The sequence below is a fragment of the Crotalus tigris genome, unplaced genomic scaffold (genome assembly GCF_016545835.1).
Source record: "Crotalus tigris isolate CLP2741 ecotype Arizona unplaced genomic scaffold, ASM1654583v1 scf7180000019356.616467, whole genome shotgun sequence".
Classification (NCBI taxonomy): Eukaryota; Metazoa; Chordata; class Lepidosauria; order Squamata; family Viperidae; genus Crotalus; species Crotalus tigris.
This window is the reverse complement of record NW_024097495.1, coordinates 518,535-537,628: the sequence shown is the minus strand read 5'-3', so window position 1 is coordinate 537,628 and position 19,094 is coordinate 518,535. Positions and strand designations below refer to the sequence as shown.

Genomic DNA, 19,094 nt, shown 5'->3' with positions numbered 1-19,094 from the left:
ATCATAAATCACATTCCCCAATTAGCTTGAACCGTGGGCTTCCTCTCCAGCTCTCCAGCCCGCCAATTCTTTATCAGCTCTGGACTCAATAACCTTGATTCTCACGTTATGTTTAGTGTTGTTATGTCTAGCTGGACTCTCATTCATATCCCCCCCCTCCCAGCATCATCTAATTTTAAAAGTGAAAGGAAAAAGATGGCTACATTTCCATCCGTTGTCAGTGCAAAAACATCCGATATTAGCAGTGTTGACATCCCAATCAAGTGGTTGGTCTCTCTTTTCTCCACCCTGGTCTTTCTTTCTAGTCCTGAAAAAGGCTACTCTTCCCATCCCTGGGCTGGGACAAGGATAAGGGAGGGGAAAAGAGATTCCAAAAACAGCATGGTTGTAAATCAGAGCAAATTGGAGTATTTGTGCGACTACCTGAATGTGTTTGGGGTCCTTGGTGCTCTCTGAGCTGGGTGGTTTTCCTGCAGATGTTTCATGACTCAACTAGGGAACATCATCAGTTCTAGAAGGGGAGGGGTGGTTTGCAGAGCAGAGGAGGAGGAGGAGGAGGGGGAGGAGGAGGAGGAGGAGGAGGAGGAGGAGGAGGAGGAGGAGGAGGAAGACTGTGGGGTACTTGGTGCTCTTTGAGCTGGGTAGTTTTCTTGCAAACATTTCATGACCCAATTGGGTAATGTCACCAGTGCTAGAAGGGAGAGGGGTTTGCAAGGAGGAGGAGGTGTCTTGCAGACATTTCATGACCAACTAAGTCAGTGGTTCTCAACCTTTTTAATGCTGTGACCCCCAACCGGTCATAAGTCGAGGACTACTCAACCGGTTGTAAGTCGAGGACTACTCAACTGGTGCAGCACCGTTTGCAGAATGGGACTTTTGGCGGGCTCAGCAGGGCAGAGACAGCCTGGACAATTCCTATTGGCTTTTGAAAACCAATAGAATTAGACTCTATTCAAGAGCGTCTATTCTATTGGCTTTCAAAAGCCAACAGAATAAAAGGGAGTAGCACAGCTAAGGAAAAGGGGGAATAAATGGTGGACTGCATTGTTTGGTGACCCCTGTGAAATGTTGTTCGACCCCAAATGGGGTCCCGACCCACAGGTTGAGAACCACTGAACTAAGTAATGTCATCAGTAATGCTTCTCAGCCCTCACCGCGTGTTTGTGAGACAAAAAAAAAAAGATTCAATCAGACTGTCTAACTTCTTGCGAAATCTCAAGAAAGTCTGATTGAACTTTTTTTTCTTTTACAAGTAGTCCCACAAACACGCGGTGAAGGCCGAGAGGTAAACGGAGAAACGGAATGCCGCTGAAACGCAGGTTAATAAAAAAAACGCTTGGGGGAGGCAAGGACATCAGGGCAGGGGTGGGTGCAGCATCCTTACCCTGCACAGTGGCAGGAGGGTGGGGCGTGTGCCCTTTCCATGCCAGGCCAGCCCCTGCAGCTCCGGGGCGGCCATGCTGGGCGGCGGCGGGCAGGGTGCCAAGGTGGGGGCAAGCAGGCCGACGAAAGCAGCAGGTGGAGCACCAGAGCCTTGGGGAGGGAGGGTGCTGAAGTGGGCGGTCGGTCCATTGGCAAGAACAACGCAGCTCAGCGGAAAGCCCCGTGCCATTTCTCCTTTGCAATCCGCTGCCGCCACATACAGTGAAACAAAGGAAGTTTTTTTGGGGGGGGAAGGTCAATCAATCAATTCCAACTTCTCGTGAAAAAAATCTCACAAAGTTGGAATTGATTGATCTTTTTTCCCCAAAAAACCCCTTTCGTTTCCCTGCACACAGCGGTGGTGGATCACGATGGAGAAACGCCACGGGACTGGGAGTCAGGTAAGGAAAGAGAGGCAATTCCTGGGGGGAGCAAGGATGTCTTTCCTTACCTGTCCCACTTTTTCTGAGGCTGCTTTCCACTGAGCCACGTTGCTCTTGCCAATGGCCTGACATCCCACCTCAGTCCCCTCCCTCCCCGAGCCTCTGGTGCTCCACCTGCCACTTCTATTCTATTCTATTCTGTTCTATTCTATTTTATTCTATTCTATCCACGATGTAAAAAAGATGTTGAGACTCTAGAAAGAGTACAGGGAAGAGCAACAAAGATGATTAGAGGACTGGAGGCTAAAACATATAAGGAACGGTTGCTGGAATTGGGTCTGTCTAGTTTAACGAAGAGAAGGACGAGGAGGCACATGATAGCAGTGTTCCAGTATCTCAGGGGCTGCCCCAAAGAAGAGGGAGTCAAGCTATTCTCCAAAGCGCCTGAAGGCAGGACGAGAAGCAACGGGTGGAAACTAATCAAGGAGAGAAGCAACCTAGAACTAAGGAGAAACTTCCTGACAGTGAGAACAATTAATCAGTGGAACAGCCTGCCTCCAGAAGCAGTAAATGCTCCAACACTGGAAGTTTTTAAGAAGAGACTGGACAGCCATTGTCCGAAATGGTGTAGGGTTTCCTGCCTGAGCAGGGGGTTGGACTAGATGACCTCCAAGGTCCCTTACAACTTTACTACTACTACTACTACTATTCTATTCAGTCCATATATTTCTATTCTATTCTATTCTATTCCATTCCATTCCATATTCTATTTTGTTCTGTTCTGTTCTGTTCTGTTCCGTTCCGTTCCTTTCCATTCCATTCCATTCCATTCTATTCTATTCTATTCTATTCTATTCTATTCTATTCTATTCTATTCCTGTTTCTATTCTATTCTGTTCCATTCCGTTCCATTCCATTCCATTCTATTCTATTGTAGTCTATTCCATATTCTAGTCTAGTCTAGTCTAGTCTATTCCTATCCTATCCTATTCTAAATTCTACTGTTTGAGGGGCTGCCACAAAGAAGAGGAGGTTAACTTATTAACCAAAGCCCCTGAAGGCAGGACAAGAAGTAACAGGTGGAAACGCATCAAGGAGAGAATCAGACTAAAACTCAATTTCCTGACAGTGAGAAGAATTAAGAGAATGGGCAGGTGAGGGGGGAACATGCCCCACTTGTTCCATGGCTGGTTTCAGCTGAGCCGCACTGCATTGAATTTCGTTTTGTTACATAGGTCCCAGTGTTTGAGTTTGTCAAGATCTTTTTGGATTCTGAGCTTTTCTTTTGCGGTGCTGACTATTCCTGCCAGCTTGGTGTCATCTGCAAATTTGATGAGATCCCCTTCTATTTCCTCCTCTTAGTTATTTATGAAGATATTGAAGAGTGCTGGGCCTAAGACAGAACCTTGGGGTACCCCACTGCTTCCTTCCCTCCATGTAGATGTAGTACCATTGAGGACTACTCGTTGAGTGCAGTTTGTCAGCCAGTTACAGATCCATCTGGTGGTGATGCTGTCTATCCCACAGGTTTCTAGCTTACCAAGAAGTAGATTGTGGTCTACTTTGTCGAATGCCTTGCTAAAGTCTAAGAATACTATGTCCACAATATTTCGCTGGTCTACTAATTTAGTCACTTTGTCAAAGAATGAAATAAGATCGGTTTGGCATGATCTGCTTTTAACAAACTCGTGTTGGCTACCAGCTATAACTTTATTTGTTTCTAGATGTTCGTAGATTTGTTTTTTGATTAATTTTTCCAGCATCTGTTTTTTGACCTTGTTTGCATCTAGGTGTTTACAGATTTATTGCATGCCAGAAACTGGGCTGCACAAACAAGTGAAGCATCCCATCCGCGGGATGCAGGCAGCATGCAAAACCAGGCTCCCTTCAGTCCATGGAAAAACCTCTCTCCACGGAACGGTCCTTGGTGCCCAAAAGGTGGGGAAGGGGGTCACTAATTTAAAATATTCTTATGGCTGCCCACCTTCAAACCCAGTGCTGGGTATGCTCTCCAGTTTTTAAACTTCTCGGAAATTCAACGCTTGTCTTAGCCACAACCGCGAGGTAGTGTCAGGGCCCACTTCAATATCTCATCCCAAGAAAGTAGAACCCGTGGAAGCGGTTTCTTCCAAAAGGAGCTTTTATTAGGAGAAGCTGATAGCAGGCATAATAGACAGGATCTGAGGGTTTCCCGCCAGATCGATAGGTAAAAAGTATCCCAAGCATAACTCTACCCCATAGTTCATCTGGTCAGTTCAAACAGGCCAATCCCAAGGTGTTAAGTTAGTTGTAGGAAAAAGAAAATAACATCAGGCCGTCTCTGGGCTGCAGTGATATTTAGGTGGCTCTTCACACCTTCCCTTGTGAACACGGAGATAACGCAGTTGCCGGAGGTGCATTCCATTCTCCTCCCCGCCTTTACTAGCTGACAACTAGGGGAGAGAAAGTTCACAGAATACGAAATGCAGGAACAGTAAAGTGTTACATTGTAGAGATAGAGCAGACATATCAAACACAAGGCCCGGGGGCTGGATGCAGCCCGCGAAGTGGTTTCATGTGGCCCATGAAACCATCCTGGAAACAGTGAGGGAACAGTCCCCACTGCCTTGGCCCTGGCCCAGGCCAGCTGGAAGGGAGCCAATGTACAATTTTGTGGTGACCATCTATGCTGAAACGCATTCAGTCTTAGCTCCACAAGGCCGTCTGCAAACAGTGAGGAACCAGCCCCTGCCACGTTGGCCCCACCACCTGGGTGCATGTTGGGGAGGTGTCGCCCTTTGTGAGGAATGAAGAAATGCACCATTGCCTGGAAGTGGCCAGCAAATGGCCCTCGCCTACTTCACATATCTGGCTTGATGGGCTCCGGTGGAGGGGTTTCAGCAGGCAGTGAGGCTCCTCCAGTGGACCATGCCTTGGCCCTTGCCCCGGTCCCACCCCCTTCTGCCAGAGACCCTCAGATCCGTCCCACTCCTGCTCAGGCCCCCACAGGCACCCTTGACGCGAACGATGTAGAGCTGGCCATGCCCACACAGTAGGCCACACCCACTCAACGCAGTAGGCCACACCCACCCTGGCCACACTCACCCACTTCCCCCCCGAGGGCAGCCGCAATGCTGATGCGGCCCTCAATGAAATGGAGTTTGACACCCCTGCGATAGAAGAAACAAGGCAATAAACACCAAGTGCTTCCCCCTCCCTTCCAGGAGTATGGCAGAAGCCAGGGAGAGAAGAGAATGCAATTTGAGTTTAGAAGAAAAAGAAAAGGCCCTTCAAAATATGGTTCCGACAGGTAGTTTTCAGATTCCCTGCAGTTTGATCTCCCAGTTTAATCAGAAGCCGCTTTCAGTTACCCCAAACTCCGTCTCTGTCCCTTCCCGACTTAAGTGGTCAGTCCCAGCAGCCTCTCGCTGAATTCCCACAGCTTTCTGGCCATGTGGTCATCACGGGCCTGTGGTGAGGGCACTTCCGGCTGGCAGTCCGCAAAATACTGCCCGCTCAGACTCTCGATGCCCTCCTCGGTGGCGCAGTAGATGAGGGTCTGTGCACCAGTGTCACAATCTCGTTTGAACACCGAGAGGAACCAAACCATCCTAAATAACCACCATCGACTTGCGTAACCAATTTCGGTTCTAACAGCTCCTGAAAGCAAAAAAGAGTTGGTTGTGTGAACGGCTCGGGATGGAAGGAAGCACCTTCCAGGGTGACCCAGATGATGGAGGAGGAGGAGGAGGAGGAGGGGGTGGTGGAGATCCTGAATGAACCCTTCACACATCGCCCATTGCCCATTTGGCAGCCTTGGGGCAACTTCCAAATATTTTTTGGAAGACCCAACACTGAAGTGAGTGGACGATGGTGCAAAACGAGTGTGTGTGTGTGTGTGTGTGTGTGTGTGTGTGTGTGTGTGTGTGTGTGTGTTGCCCCTCTTCCTCACAGATACTGCAGAGATGGATGGAATATTAATTAAACATGGCTGGTATTTCTGGAGCTAAAAGAAGAAGGAAGCAGTGTTTCGTTTCATTGCTTGCAGTAACTGCTGATTCACATCTCAAAATTCATAGTAAACCAAGATATCTACAAGATAAATGAAGAAAAGAAATGGATTCATTTTATCTCAGAGATAAATGTTGGCTGTGATATTTAGGAAACCATTTTTTTCTTCTAAATATGTGATATAATGATGCCACGGTTTGAATGCCTCCATTGTTAGATGTTAGCTATTATATAACAATGTTAGATATAGGATTTTTTAAAAAAAAATTAATGACATCTAAGGATGCTTGAACCATCATAGCTGTGGAGATTTTTCATGGGGTTCTCATTGTGTAGCAAGGAAGGGCACACCTCTTTTCCTCTTGACACGATCCACATGAAAAATTGTTTTAATTATCCAATTAAAAATTAAAATTCAGTTAGAACTCATGAGAAATTCAGGACAAAGAAAACAGGGTACTCAACACAGGACATATAGCACAGGTCGGCAACCTGCGGCTCCGGAGCCGCATGCGGCTCTTTGAGCCTTCCCCTGTGGCTCCCAGCCTCCTCTGCCTTTGCAGAGAGAGACAGAGACAGAGAGAGGCAATTGCACTTCCCTGCTCTTCTCTCTCTCTCTCTCTCTCTCTCTCTCTCTCTCTCTCTCTCTCTGTGTGTGTGTGTTTTGTGTGTGTGTATGTGTAAAAGAGAGTGCACTCACAGTGTTCTCTGAGGAGCTGAAAAGCTTACTGGGCGGAGCTCCCCCCCTTTGCTGCGTCTCTGCAGGAAGCAGGAAGGGCAGAAGAGAGCTAGCTAGCCCAGCTAGGCTGACTCAGGAATTCTGGGAGTTGAAGTCCATGAGTCATAATAGAGACGAGGTTGCCTACCCCGGAGGTTGTTGGACAGCAGCTTGAAGCTTGCCAGGTGAGCAGCAGATAGGAGGGGGGGGGGAAGAAAGAGAGAGAGAGGGAGAGAGAGAGAGGGAGAGAGAGAGTGGGGGAAGAGGAGTGGCAGATCAAGGGCAGATAGAGAGAGAGGGAGAGAGAGACCCTTTTGACATCTAAAATGAAGATAACACTGCATATATCCTTTTTTTACCTGTGTGTGTATGTAATTTTATTCTCTTAAAGCATTCTCTTGGTGATCATTGTTTTAATAGTATGGGTATTCCCAAGAGTCATATTTTTACTTTTATTTTTAATGTGTATATGTGTGTGTGTGTGTGTGTGTGTGTGTGTGTGTGTGTATGTAGGTCTTTGGTTGTTCAGGTTTTCTCCCGCGTAAAATTGGAAGTGTCTTGGCGACGTTTCGACGAAGTCCCATTCGTCATCTTCAGGCTGGTGTTTTCAGCTTCGTGCTTCGAAGCACTCAACTTTGCTGCTCGAAGCACGAAGCTGAAAACACCAGCCTGAAGATGACGAATGGGACTTGTCGAAACGTCGCCAAGACACTTGCCAATTTACGCGGGAGAAAACCCGAACAACCAAAGACCTACATCAAAACACCGCGAAAACCTCAGAAAACATATACATATATATATATATATATATATATATATATATACACACATACATATACACATACACACACCTATAATAAAGGTAAAAAAGGATATATGCAGTGTTATCTTCATTTTAGATATCAAAAGGGTTTTGTGGCTCCCAGTGTTTTGTTTTTGGTGGGAAACGGGTCCAAGTGGCTCTTTGAGTGTTTTTGGTTGCCTACCCCTGACATATAGCGTTAAAAACGTAATTCAGTTAGAAAGTAAATAATGGGAATTTCAGGAAAAAGAATACAGAACACTACTAGTATTGTTGATACACACACATTAAATAACATTAAATAATGATGTTCTGTCTGTTCCCTGAATTGGTTAAAATAGTGCATGTGTGTGTGTGTGTATGTGTGTGTGTTGTCGAGGTGGCGCAGCAGTTAGAGTGCAGTACTGCAGGCCACTTTAGCTGACTTGTGTTCAGCAGGTCAGCGGTTCAAATCTCACCGGCTCAAGGTTGACTCAGCCTTCCATCCTTCCGGGGTAGGTAAAATGAGGACCCAGATTGTTGGGGGCAATGTAAATATATTTATATATACATTGCTTACTGGTGTACACCGCTTAGAGAGTGCTCGCACTTAAAGCGGTATATAAGTCTCATAAATAAATAAATAAATCCACTCAAATTAGGTGGCTTATAGAGTAGTCTCCAACTTACAAGCGTTTGTATAGTGACTATCCAAAGATACAATGGCACTCCTGGAAAATAGGTTGACCCCCCCCCTCTTCTCTGTGGCAGCTCCTCAAATACAGGTGATCCCCCAGTTATGAGCGTTCACTTAATACTCATTCAAAGCCACATGATCAGTGCCCCCTAGTGTTTACAAGCAAGTCCCAAAATTATGGATATTGCAGCACCACGGCAATCGTTTGCCCTTACGAGTGACTTCAGTGGCACTGCAATGTTCACCCTATTTCCCCACACACACACATTCCTCACAACTGCTTCCCCCCCCTTCCTGCTGCACTGGACTCACTTACCTTGCAGAAAACCTTTCTGCCCTGGTTTCTTTCCCTTTGAGGGAGAGAAGAGTCGACTTGGAAATGTTTTTCGCACCGAGAATGGAAGTTTCCGGAGTGCGTGATCTCGCACAAGTGTTCGAAGTTGCGCCAAATCACAGACCTCAGAAACTTTAATTCTCTATGCGAAAGGTGCCTGTGTCCTGCTCCTGCCCCCAACTCCTTTCTGCCCAAGGGCAGACTTGAAGCCTTCAACGGAGGGAGAAGGCCAGGCCCCTCACACCCGTGTCTAGCCTGCTGGAGCTCACCACGCTTGGGGAGAAAGTGACCCCGTTGTACCCGGAGCCTTAGAAGCCTCCTTCAAGCCACTTAGAGCGGAGGCTGGGGGAGGCTTCTGCATGCCTCTGGAGGTTGGATCCAGCCCTCGGAGGGGTCTTCTTAGCCGTTCGTGCCAGGAATAGAGGTGGGGGGCTTCGGAAGCTCCTTTCTGGGCGTAAACGGCTTGGAGCATTCCTCCGAGGCCTGGATCCAACACTTGGAAGCTCTATTTTGGGCGGCAGCAGCTTGGAGCAGTTCTCTGAGGGCTGGATCCAACCTCCGGAGGCATGCAGAAGTCCCCCATCCAGCATTCCTGCCACAAACAGCTTGGAAGACCCCTCTGAGGCCTGGATCCAGCCCTCGGAAGCTCTTTTCCGGGGGCAGCCACGTGGCTCCAGAGTTGGGGAAAAGCAGGAGGCAGGCACCGCAAACAGCACGAGAATTCAGGCACCCATTCTCTGTGAAAGAGAATAGGTGCCTGAACTCGCATGATATTATGGCACCCAGCGGCTCCATCGACTGTCTTGTCCCTCAAAAGCAGGAACCACGGCAGATAGGAGAACAATCTTTTCAAGGTGAGTCTGGCGCAGCAAAAGGGGAGGGGAAAGCATGAGGTATCTTAGTGGGTCAGGGAGGCCTTGGGGGTCTGTTCCACCACTAGGCCCCCCATGGCCTTCCCCACCCTGAGATACCTCGTGTGCACTTAACGAGCTGCGTGCATTTTAACGAGCAAGGGAGTGATCTCGTTCCAGGTATGAGATTCACTCTATGAGTTTTCGAGTTACGAGTGGAATGTGCAGGCTCCATTCTACTTGTAACTCGAGGACTACCTGTGGTGGAATACTTCTATCATGTCCCCCTAGTCCTTCTCTAGACAAGCTATACCCAAATCCTGCAACCGTTCTTAAAGGCCTCCAGGCCTTTAATCATCTTAGTTGCTCTTCTTTGCGCTTTTCCCCAAAATCTCAACATTGTTTTGGTAATGTGGTGACCAAAACTGGATGCAGGATTCCAGGTGTAGTCTTACTAAGGCTTTATAAAGTGATAGTAACACTTCACATGTTTTCGATTCTACGCCTGTGTTCATGGAACCAAGAGTCCTTCCCACCCAGATATTCTAGGATTCTGGACCCGGGAGGGTGGGAGACGTCTCCCTCCACAGCTGAGCCCGATGGAGGAAACTCCCGGGGTGGCTCTGCAGAGGGGGGTCGAGGGGAGCCCCCAGTGGGAGAGAAATGCCTGGCAGAGCCCCAGATGGACCTGGGGGTGTCTCCATCTGGGGCACCTTGGAGCCAGACTTCCACTCACCTGGATGAACCGCGTAGCAGGTGACGTTGGTTCCTTCCAGCCGGTTGGCCAACTCTCTTGCATGGAGAACGTTGGCTAGTTTGCTGTTGCTGTACGATTTATAGGCCTGCCATGGCCCCTCAGCCGGCTTATGGATGGTCCGAAAGTCGATCTTCCCATGGTTGTGTGAACTCGAGGACACAATTAATATCCGGCTGGGGGCGCAGTGCTTCAGCCGGTCCAGAAGCAGATGGGTCAGCAGGAAGTGGCTCAGATGGTTGATCTGGAAATCCAGGTCAAAGCCATCAATGGTCTGACCATCCTGAAGGACCCCTGCCAAAAAAGTAAGCAAAGTCTTTGCCTTACGACGTGTAGCTTTGTGAACATTCGAAGTTGCAACGGATGTAATTACCAAACAGTAATGACGACCTGCTTCCAAAGTTCCAGCGTCTCCCCCTTGTGGCCACATGATCACATTCTGGGTACTTGGCAACCAGGCTGCCCTTGGCAACGTGTCAAGTGATTGTGATTTATGACATGTCAAAAAAGGCATTTATTTGCATTTTTCAACAAAAACACCTGATAGGTTACAATTGGTTCGCTTAACAACTGCCTCAGAAAAGGTCGTAAAATCATGTTGGTCACAGGGGTGACCTGCTTTACAACTATCACAACTTACGACCGTAATTGGCAGGCTCCATCATGGTCATAAGTCGAGGACTGCACATAAAGCATCCAGTTCAGCCTAGTGGTTAAGGCCACAGGCTATTAGAGTCAGTTAAGTCCGTTTGGTCTAGTGTTTAAGCCTAGAAAACGTGAGGCCATGAGTTCAAATCCCGCCTTAGCCATGAAAGCTGGCTGGGTGACTTTGGGCCAATCACCAGGAGATGGTGAGTTTTAGTCCCGCCCTAGGCACAAGATCCTGAGTGACTGAGCCAATCACCAATCTGCGCCATTCATTCTCTCTCAGCCCAACCCACCTCACAGGGTTGTTTTGAGGGAAGCAGAAGGAACTAGGCATGTTGGATCTGTTCGCTGCCTTAAGTTACTTGTAAAAATAATAATATAAGGTAGTCCTCAAGTTACGAATGCCATGGAACCTCCCCAGTCCATTCATAACTCGAGGACTCGTAGGAGTGAATCTCGTTCCTTGAACGCGATCACTCCCTGCTTTCACCCACGCATTTGCTAATCGAATGCACAACTTGTTAAGTGCACATGAGGTATCTCAGGGTGGGGAAGGCTACGGGGGGCCCACTTGCTTCAGACCACCCAAGGCTTCCCCCAACCCACTGAGATACCTCATTCTCCCTCACCTGGGGCCCTCACAATTGCTCCCCTGCATCCTGCTGCGCCGGGTCACTTACCTTGTGAAGATCTGTCTCCTCTCCAGACTCTCTGCTCCTTTGCCTGCTCCCGGCAAGCAGGGAGAGCAGGATGAGTGCGCACGCTTCTCTGACTCCCAGGGCTGCCTGCCACTTCTGGCATGACGGGCAGCCTCAGTGAGTCTCTTCCAAAGGCTTCCAGGCTCGGCGCAGAAAAGCGTTTGCATGCTGAATGGAGGTTTGGGGCAGCAAAGTCACGTTGCTTCAAGCTTCCCATTGGGGTGCAAATACTTTTCACGCAGCAACTGGAAGCTTCTGGATGCCCTGATCTCGCGGGAAGTCAGGCACTCATTCTCTGCAAATGAGCACGAGATCCTGGCCCTCAGAGGTTTTCAGCCGCTGGCCAAAAAGTGTTTATGCTCCTATGGGGCGCTGCTTCAAAGAGCCCCATAGGGCTTGAGGAGCCCTTTGCCACCGAGAATGGAGCACCCGGAGAGAGCGCGTGTCACTCCAGGCCTCCGTTTTTGGCAGCAAAGGCCTCCTTGAAACCTCTGCCGCCGAAAATGAAGCCCTGGGTTGATGCGCACATCACCTGGGCCTCCATTCACAGCAGCAAAGGCCTCCTCAAGGCCTCTGCCCCCAAGAATGCAGGCCTAGGTTGACATGCGCGTCACCCCAGTGTCCATTTTCACTGGCAGAGGCCTTGAGGAGGCACACTGGCTGAGGAATTCTGGGAGTTGAAGTCCACAAGTCATAAAAGGGCCACGTTTGAAGACCCCTGATCTACATCTTCGCAAGGTGAGCATCCACAGGCTCAGTGCCTGTGGAGAGCTGGGGTGGGGGTGGGGGAGCGAATAGGCAAGGTGTCAGAATCCAATTATATTTCATCTCTAGTTATCAACTATAGAAAACCCCATTTCTGCCTTCCCTGGATTTTGCCATACGGTGAAGGGAAGGGGGTGAACAAAGGGGCTTTATGGCCCTCACTTCTTTCGGTACACTTCAAAGCGACTGAATGTGGATATCGCCAAAAGGACTAACCATAACAATGGGGCTATTACCTTTCATGTAGTTCTCTCTGAAGTCTCCCTCCAGCCGGCAGTAAAGAAAAGGGGGTGGGAGTGTAATGCCTGAGACTGTCGCTGGAAGAAGGGGGTGATTGGGTGGGGCTACTGGGGAACCCCTTAAAACCTTGAATGGGAGAGCTTGGACCCCAAGTCCTGTCTAGAACGCCTGCAAACATTTTCTCTTAATAAAGGATGCCTGTTGGAAGAATTATTCCAAGAGTTCTGTCTTCTTAAGATGCAAAGTGGGGTGGCGAACTACTGCCGTGGACCTGCAACATTTGTAATTTCAGGACTTGTTTGTAAACACTAGGATGAGCTTATTGTGTAACTTCAAACGTTCGCTAACGGAACGTTCGTAAATCGGGGATTATCTGTAAAGGCAGTATACAAAAAATAAACAACTACAAAGAGGAGAGAGCTGCTTCTGAATTTACGGCCAAATCTCCAAAGGAAGAGAAATCTCGGAGACCCCCACAACATTCCCACTTCCTCGCCAAGATACCCCAGGTGTGTGTGTCTGCTCTGCACCCACCGGCATTGTTGATGAGGATGTCCAGACGGGGCTCCGATTTTAAGAAGTTCTCTGCGAAAGCTCGCACGGAGTTGAGGTTGGCCAGATCCAGGATCATCAGGATCACCTCCGAGTTCCCACTTTCCTGGAAAAGGAGCAGAAGGAATCCTGAGAAGAATTGGAATCGGGTGCAGCTTCAAAGGCTGATCCTGGTTTACTCACCTTCTATGTATGTCTGCTCACCTCGTGACAATCACTCCGGGTGGTGTGTCATAAAACAATATAGGCAGCCCTCGACTTACACGCATTCGTTTAGTGACCATTCAAAATTGCAACGCCAAGGATTCTGACAATCAAAGTCAATGGGGAAAGCTGGATTCACTTAACAAACATGTGATTCACTTAACAACTACCGTGATTTGCATAACAATCGTGGCAAAAACGGTTGCAAAATTGGGTCGTAAACTGTGGTCCTAAGTCAAGGACTGCCTGTATATAGCTGCCAATCTTATAAACAACTCTGGGCATAACATAAAAACCGTAATAAAACTTTGAAACTGGAAAGAATGCTCAGATAGATATTGGTGACCTGAAGACCAGCACTGGAGTGGATCTGCAGTGGGAGAACAGGACAGGGTGGATCTCTGTATAGGTGCATTGTGAAGACCTTACAGGGGTTCATTATTGCTGGAAAGTGGAGCAAGTGGCCATATTGTAAAGAGCCCAGACCTTTTTCTCAGCTGCCCAGGAATGTGTAAGCCTAGCAAACGGTAATCATTCTTCTGTACAGGGGCGAGGAACAGTATATGTAGCCTGTATGGGCAGGTCCTTTGATAAGGTTCTATGCATATCAGATTTAGATCACAATTTGCTGAGTGTGTCTCGCTTAGACAGCGAAAGATATGAAGCAATGTTTGTAAAGTGTACATGCAAGGCCATAAAGAATGACAGGGTGTGTGCACAAGGTTTGAAACTGAACAATTTATATCTTTTGAGCCATAAGGAAGCTGGCGGCAGTGCGCAAACAATCTTTCCTAATGAACCGAAGCATGATGGGTGTGTGCATTCATTACACAGAAGGCTGGGTCATGCAAGCTTTAAAGTATTGCAGAAAACTCCTGACTTGGTTGTCGGCTTGAATGTAAAAAATTGTTGAAGACCGTTTGGATTGTGCTACTTGCAAAGAGACAAAATCAAAAATACACCCTGTCAGCAAAAGAAGTGAGAGAAAATCTGAAAGAATTTTTCAGTTACTTCATGCGGATTTAATTGGCCCTCTATCCCATCAATGGGAGAGGCCCAATTTGCTTTGCTAAATGTTGATGGTTACCCTAGATACAGGTTTTGCTATTTACTAAAAAGCAGAACTAAAGGGTTTCAACAATTTAAACATCGGGTAATTTTTGTAGAGAGGAGATATAATCAAAGAGTATGTCAGCTACAGACAGACAGAAGAACCAAATTCATGTCTAACATGTTTCAGCCAAGAAAGAGAGGCAACCCCCCTGGAAAGACGAACCCCTACATTCCGGCAGAGAATGGAGTTGCTGAACGCAGACAAGATGTGTTACAGACTATGAAAGACGCATTGCTAGAAAGATGCAGGAATGAGTAAAGTATATTGGGGTAAGGCAATTTTAATTCCCAATTATTTAGTCAATAGACTGTGGAGTTCAGCAATTAATCAAGCTCCTTGTTACATGTTATATGGAAGACAACCATATCACTGGAAGTTTTTAAGAAGAGATTGGACAGCCATTTGTCCGAAATGGTGTAGGGCAGTGGAACTAAGGAAAACATAACTAAACTAAGGGGCACATAACTAAAGCAGAATATCAGCGAATAGCCCGAGCCTGCAAAGATGAAGTAAGGAAAGCTAAGGCTCAAAATGAACTAAGGCTTGCGACCAAAGTCAAAAATAACAACAACAACAAAAAGCTTCTTTCAACATGTAAAAAAGAAGACATCACCCTGCCAACAAAAGTGCGTAAAGTGAAGGCCATGGTTTTCCCAGTTGCAATGTATGGCTGTGAAAGCTGGACCATAAGAAAGACTGAGCGCCAAAGAATTGAGGCCTTTGAACTATGATGCTGGAGAAGACTCCTGCAGGTCCCCTGGACTGCAAGGTGATCAAACCGGTCAGTCCTAGAGGAGATCAACCCCAACTGCTCTTTAGAAGGCCAGATCCTGAAGTTGAAACTCAAGGACTTTGGCCACCTAATGAGAACTCACTGGAGAAGAGCCTGATGCTGGGAAAGATGGAAGGCAGTAGAAGAAGGGGACGACAGAGAATGAGGTGGCTGGATGGAGTCACTGAAGCAGTAGGCGTGAGCTTAGATGGACTCCAGAAAATGGTAGAGGACAGGAAGACCTGGAGGAACGTTGTCCATGGAGTCGCGATGGGTTGGACACGACTTCGCAATTAACAACAACAACGAAATCATAGACTACGTGTATAACATCTATCCCACTGTGACTCTACGGCACCATATTATGGAGATTTTATCATGGTTTCACCCTAACTTAATATTTTACCTCGTCTGTTGTAGTGTCCACCCATTTGAGATACATGTATTGGTTGATGCTTTATTTAAACTTACATTTGCATCTGCCTGTATAGTGTGTTTTATCTGCATTGCATATAAGGAATTGCATGACCTCTGTAGATGCCATGTGCTAAATAAATGAATAAAATCCATCAGGAAAACACCTGGATGCCGAAGAACGAAGGGAAGGAGAGAACCGCACAACAGGCGCTTACCCGTCTGATGTCCCATACAGCCGATTCTCCTCTTGCTTTGTTGCGGCATGCCAGAATGACACGTGCGCCTCTCCGGGCCAGATCCACTGCCGTGGCCTTCCCGATCCCTGCATTTCCACCTAGGAAAGGCCAGAGAAAGGATTCACCGAGCCTTTGATGGGGACGCAGGAGCCAGGCCTGCCTTTGCTTGCCTGCAGTTTTTGTGGTGTGTCACACAGTGTTTGTGTGGCAGCGTTTCTCAACTCTGGCAACTTTTCAACTCCCAGAGTTAAAGTTAAGCAACATCTTAAAATTGAGAAACCCTGGTTCAGGGCATGATTTTCATTATTCTTTCAGCGCAGTCTTACATCAACAAAGAAAAATAGCTTAAAATTATTCAGGGTAACGCAGGTAGTAATACACCATTTATTCAGTGACCATTTGAAGGTGAAATGGTCACTGAAAAATGGGACATGTGACCAATTTTCACAGGACGCCAATATTTCAAACATATTCAACCTGTGCTTATCAATCGTGGCGAAAAAGATCATGAAACCAAGAACGATGCACTTAACAACCGGCTTGCTTAACAACAGAAATTCTGTTCCCCGTTGCCGTTGTAAGTCGAGGACCAAGTGTACAGTAACGTTCACAGCAGTTGTTACCGGTTAGTGGGAAGGAAGTTGTTTGTTTTCCACTTCACAGTTTAAATACATTATTTCAATGTAAGAGGTGAAAGATAAAAGGGCCAAATTTTCCTGATTATTTAATTATGAAATTGAAGACCACTTTCAAAGGATGTCAAAAATGATGTTGGAGAAGATGTAAAAATGCTATTAAGGGTGACTGGAAAGAGAAAACCACTCAGAAGTGACTCAGGGGGTTGGACTAGATGACCTCCAAAGTCCCTTCCATCATCATCATCATCATCATTATTATTATTATTATTAATCATCATCATCACACAGTCAGCCAGATGTTCAGACTGGATTTGGCATTTTGTCTACCTATCGAGTCCTTACCCAGGACCTGGGATAGGCAGATGTGGATGTTTGATGGTATTACAGATCTCGTCGCAGGATGGAAGTAGTTCCTAGTAAGGCTGCCTTTTGCAATTGACTAATAGTGAATTTGTCAATGCCAATGGTGTTCAAATGGTGCTCCAGTTGTTTTGGGATTGCACCTAAGGCGCCTGTTGCTATTGGTACTACTCTTGCTTGCCTTTGCCATAGTCTTTCTATTTCTATTTGTAGGTCTTGTATTTTGTTCTGTTCTCCAGTTCTTTCTCGTCTATTCTGCTGTCTCCAGGCATTGCCACGTCCACTATCCAGACTTTTTTGTCTTTCTTATCGACAGTTGTTAAGTCTGGGGTGTTATGTTGCAGGTGCTTGTCTGTTTGATGATGATGATGATGATGATGATAATGATGATGATGATTATTATTACTATTACTATAGATGTGTGGCACAGTCCAGGGATACCAGGCAGGGTGAGGAATAAACTCAAGAAAACCTCACCTTGGTTTTCTTTAGTACTGGAAAGATCAGAGTGGGTGACTTTGAGCCGAGATCGCCAACAGGCAGGAAACCCATCGGAGTGACTTTCGGACAATCACCAGGAGACGGTGAGTTCTAGTCCTGACTTAGCTATGAAAGCCAGCTTTGGGCCAGTCATCAGGAGATGGTGAATTCTAGTCCTATCACAGGCATGAAAGACAATTGGGTGAGACTCTGAGGGGTGGGTGGCCAAAGCAGAGCCAGGGACTAAGAAAGTTTTATTGTTTTATTGTTAGATGATTGTTTTAATTTTGTACGCCGCCCTGAGTCCTTTGGGATTGGGCGGTATATAAATAAAATTAAATAAATAAATAAATAAAAGTGATTTATTTATTTATTTATGAGACTTATATACCGCTTTAAGTGCAAGCACTCTCTAAGCGGTGTGCACCAGTAAGCAATGTATATATATTTTACATTGCCCCCAACAATCTGGGTCCTCATTTTACCTACCCCGGAAGGATGGAAGGCTGAGTCAACCTTGAGCCAGTGAGATTTGAACCGCTGACCTGCTGAACACAGTCAGCTAAAGTGGCCTGCAGTACTGCACTCTAACTGCTGCGCCACCTCGGCTCTTGATTCCTGCCCCCATGTAAAATGAGATCCGGGCAGCTGTTTCCAGCCGCCTCCTATGCCAATCAAATGTCACCAACATCCATCTGGTGGTCTAACAAAAAGAAGTACTAGGCTGAGACGATAGCATCTTCCAATAGTTGAGGGGCTGCCACAGAGAAGAGGAGGGGGTCCACCTGTTCTCCAAGGCACCTGAAGGCAGGACAAGAAGCAACCAGGATGGGAACTAATCAGGGAGAGAAGCAGCCTGGAGGGAAGGAGACATTTCCTAAAAGTAAGGACAGTTAAGCAGTGGAACAGCTTGCCACCAGAAGCTGTGGGTGCTCCATCACTGCAGGTTTGTAAAAAGGGATAAGATAGCCATTTGTCTGAAATGGTCTAGGGTTTCCTGCCTGAGCAGGGGGTTGAACTAGATGACCTCCAAGGCCCCTTCTGACGCCGTTATTCCGTTTGCCCTTCCGAAGTCTGGCTACCCCTGTCTGGGCATCCAGTAGCCCTGCGGAGAACTTTCTCCCCTGCGCCCCTCCAGAGAGTGCTTGGCTCTTCCCCACCCACTCCTTTCTTGGGGGGGGGGGGTATCAAGGTCCGAGGGAGTCCCGGGGACCGGCTGGTCTCTGCGGAGCCTCCCCGCTTCCGCTGCTCCGCTTTCAGTCCTCCCCTGCTTTATCCCAAAGGAGCTTTTGGGGATGGACTTTCCCGGTTTGGTCCAAGGCCCCTTTGGGTCCACCTGGATGGGGGAGAACCTGGGTTATGGTGAACCCGCGACCCGCATTTCGCTTTGACCTTCGAGCGGCGCTTTGATTCCGGGCGTTGGATCCCGCCTGGAGCCCCCGAGGTGGGGGGGGGGTTGTTTAACAAGAAAGAAAGGCCACGCCCCCCGCCCCCGCCTCCACGCCCCCCCCCCCACGGATGGGAGCGCAGCGGCCCCCGGAGCTACCTGTGATGAGAACCGTCTTGCCCCGCAGGCTGACCGCGTTCCGGCACCGGGGGCCCGCCGCGAAGTTGGAGTAGAGCAGCGCGTAGAGCCCCAGCAGGAGCGCCGCGCCCCCCGCCAGCATCGCCAGCGCCTCCATGGCCCGCTCGCTCGCCCGGCCCCGCTACCTTTCCCCGCAGCCCGGGAGCGCTTCGCTTTTACCGGGACGGTCGCCGCCCTAGGCCCGCCTCCCGCCTCCCACCTCCCGCCCCTCCCCGCGTGGGAAAGCCACCCTCTCGCCCTCCCCTCCTGGGCTAGGCAGGCAGGCAAGAATGGGAAGGAAGGAAGGAAGGAAGGAAGGAAGGAAGGAAGGAAGGAAGGAAGGAAGGAAGGAAGGAAGGAAATGGGAATGAGGGAGGAAGGAAGGAAGAAAAGAAGGAAGGAAGGAAGGGAGGGAGGAAGGGAGGGAGGGAGGGAGGGAGGAAGGAAATGGGAATGAGGGAGGAAGGGAGGAAGGG

General features: G+C 48.1%; 1 protein-coding gene across 1 annotated transcript; it reads right to left on the bottom strand.

The window, feature by feature from the left end:
* Nucleotides 1–3,927: 3,927 nt before the first annotated feature.
* Nucleotides 3,928–18,789, bottom strand: LOC120316318 (dehydrogenase/reductase SDR family member 13-like). Its single transcript, XM_039361763.1, has 6 exons — nucleotides 18,601–18,789; nucleotides 15,556–15,674; nucleotides 12,816–12,939; nucleotides 9,913–10,224; nucleotides 5,156–5,444; nucleotides 3,928–4,237 (listed from the first exon to the last, which is right to left on the bottom strand). The coding sequence occupies exons 1-5, from the start codon at nucleotides 18,734–18,736 to the stop codon at nucleotides 5,185–5,187; spliced, it is 951 nt and encodes a 316-aa protein (XP_039217697.1). The 5' UTR covers nucleotides 18,737–18,789; the 3' UTR covers nucleotides 3,928–4,237; nucleotides 5,156–5,184.
* Between the last annotated feature and the right edge of the window lie 305 nt (nucleotides 18,790–19,094).

Coding starts and splice junctions, on each gene's coding strand:
- LOC120316318 (XM_039361763.1), bottom strand. CDS start 18,736: ATGGAGGCGCTGGCGATGCTGGCGGGGGGCGCGGCGCTCCTGCTGGGG. Junction 12,940..15,555: donor CTGTATGGGACATCAGACGG/GTAAGCGCCTGT, acceptor CTCCTTTTCCAG/GAAAGTGGGAACTCGGAGGT. Junction 10,225..12,815: donor CATCCTCATCAACAATGCCG/GTGGGTGCAGAG, acceptor CTTTTTTGGCAG/GGGTCCTTCAGGATGGTCAG.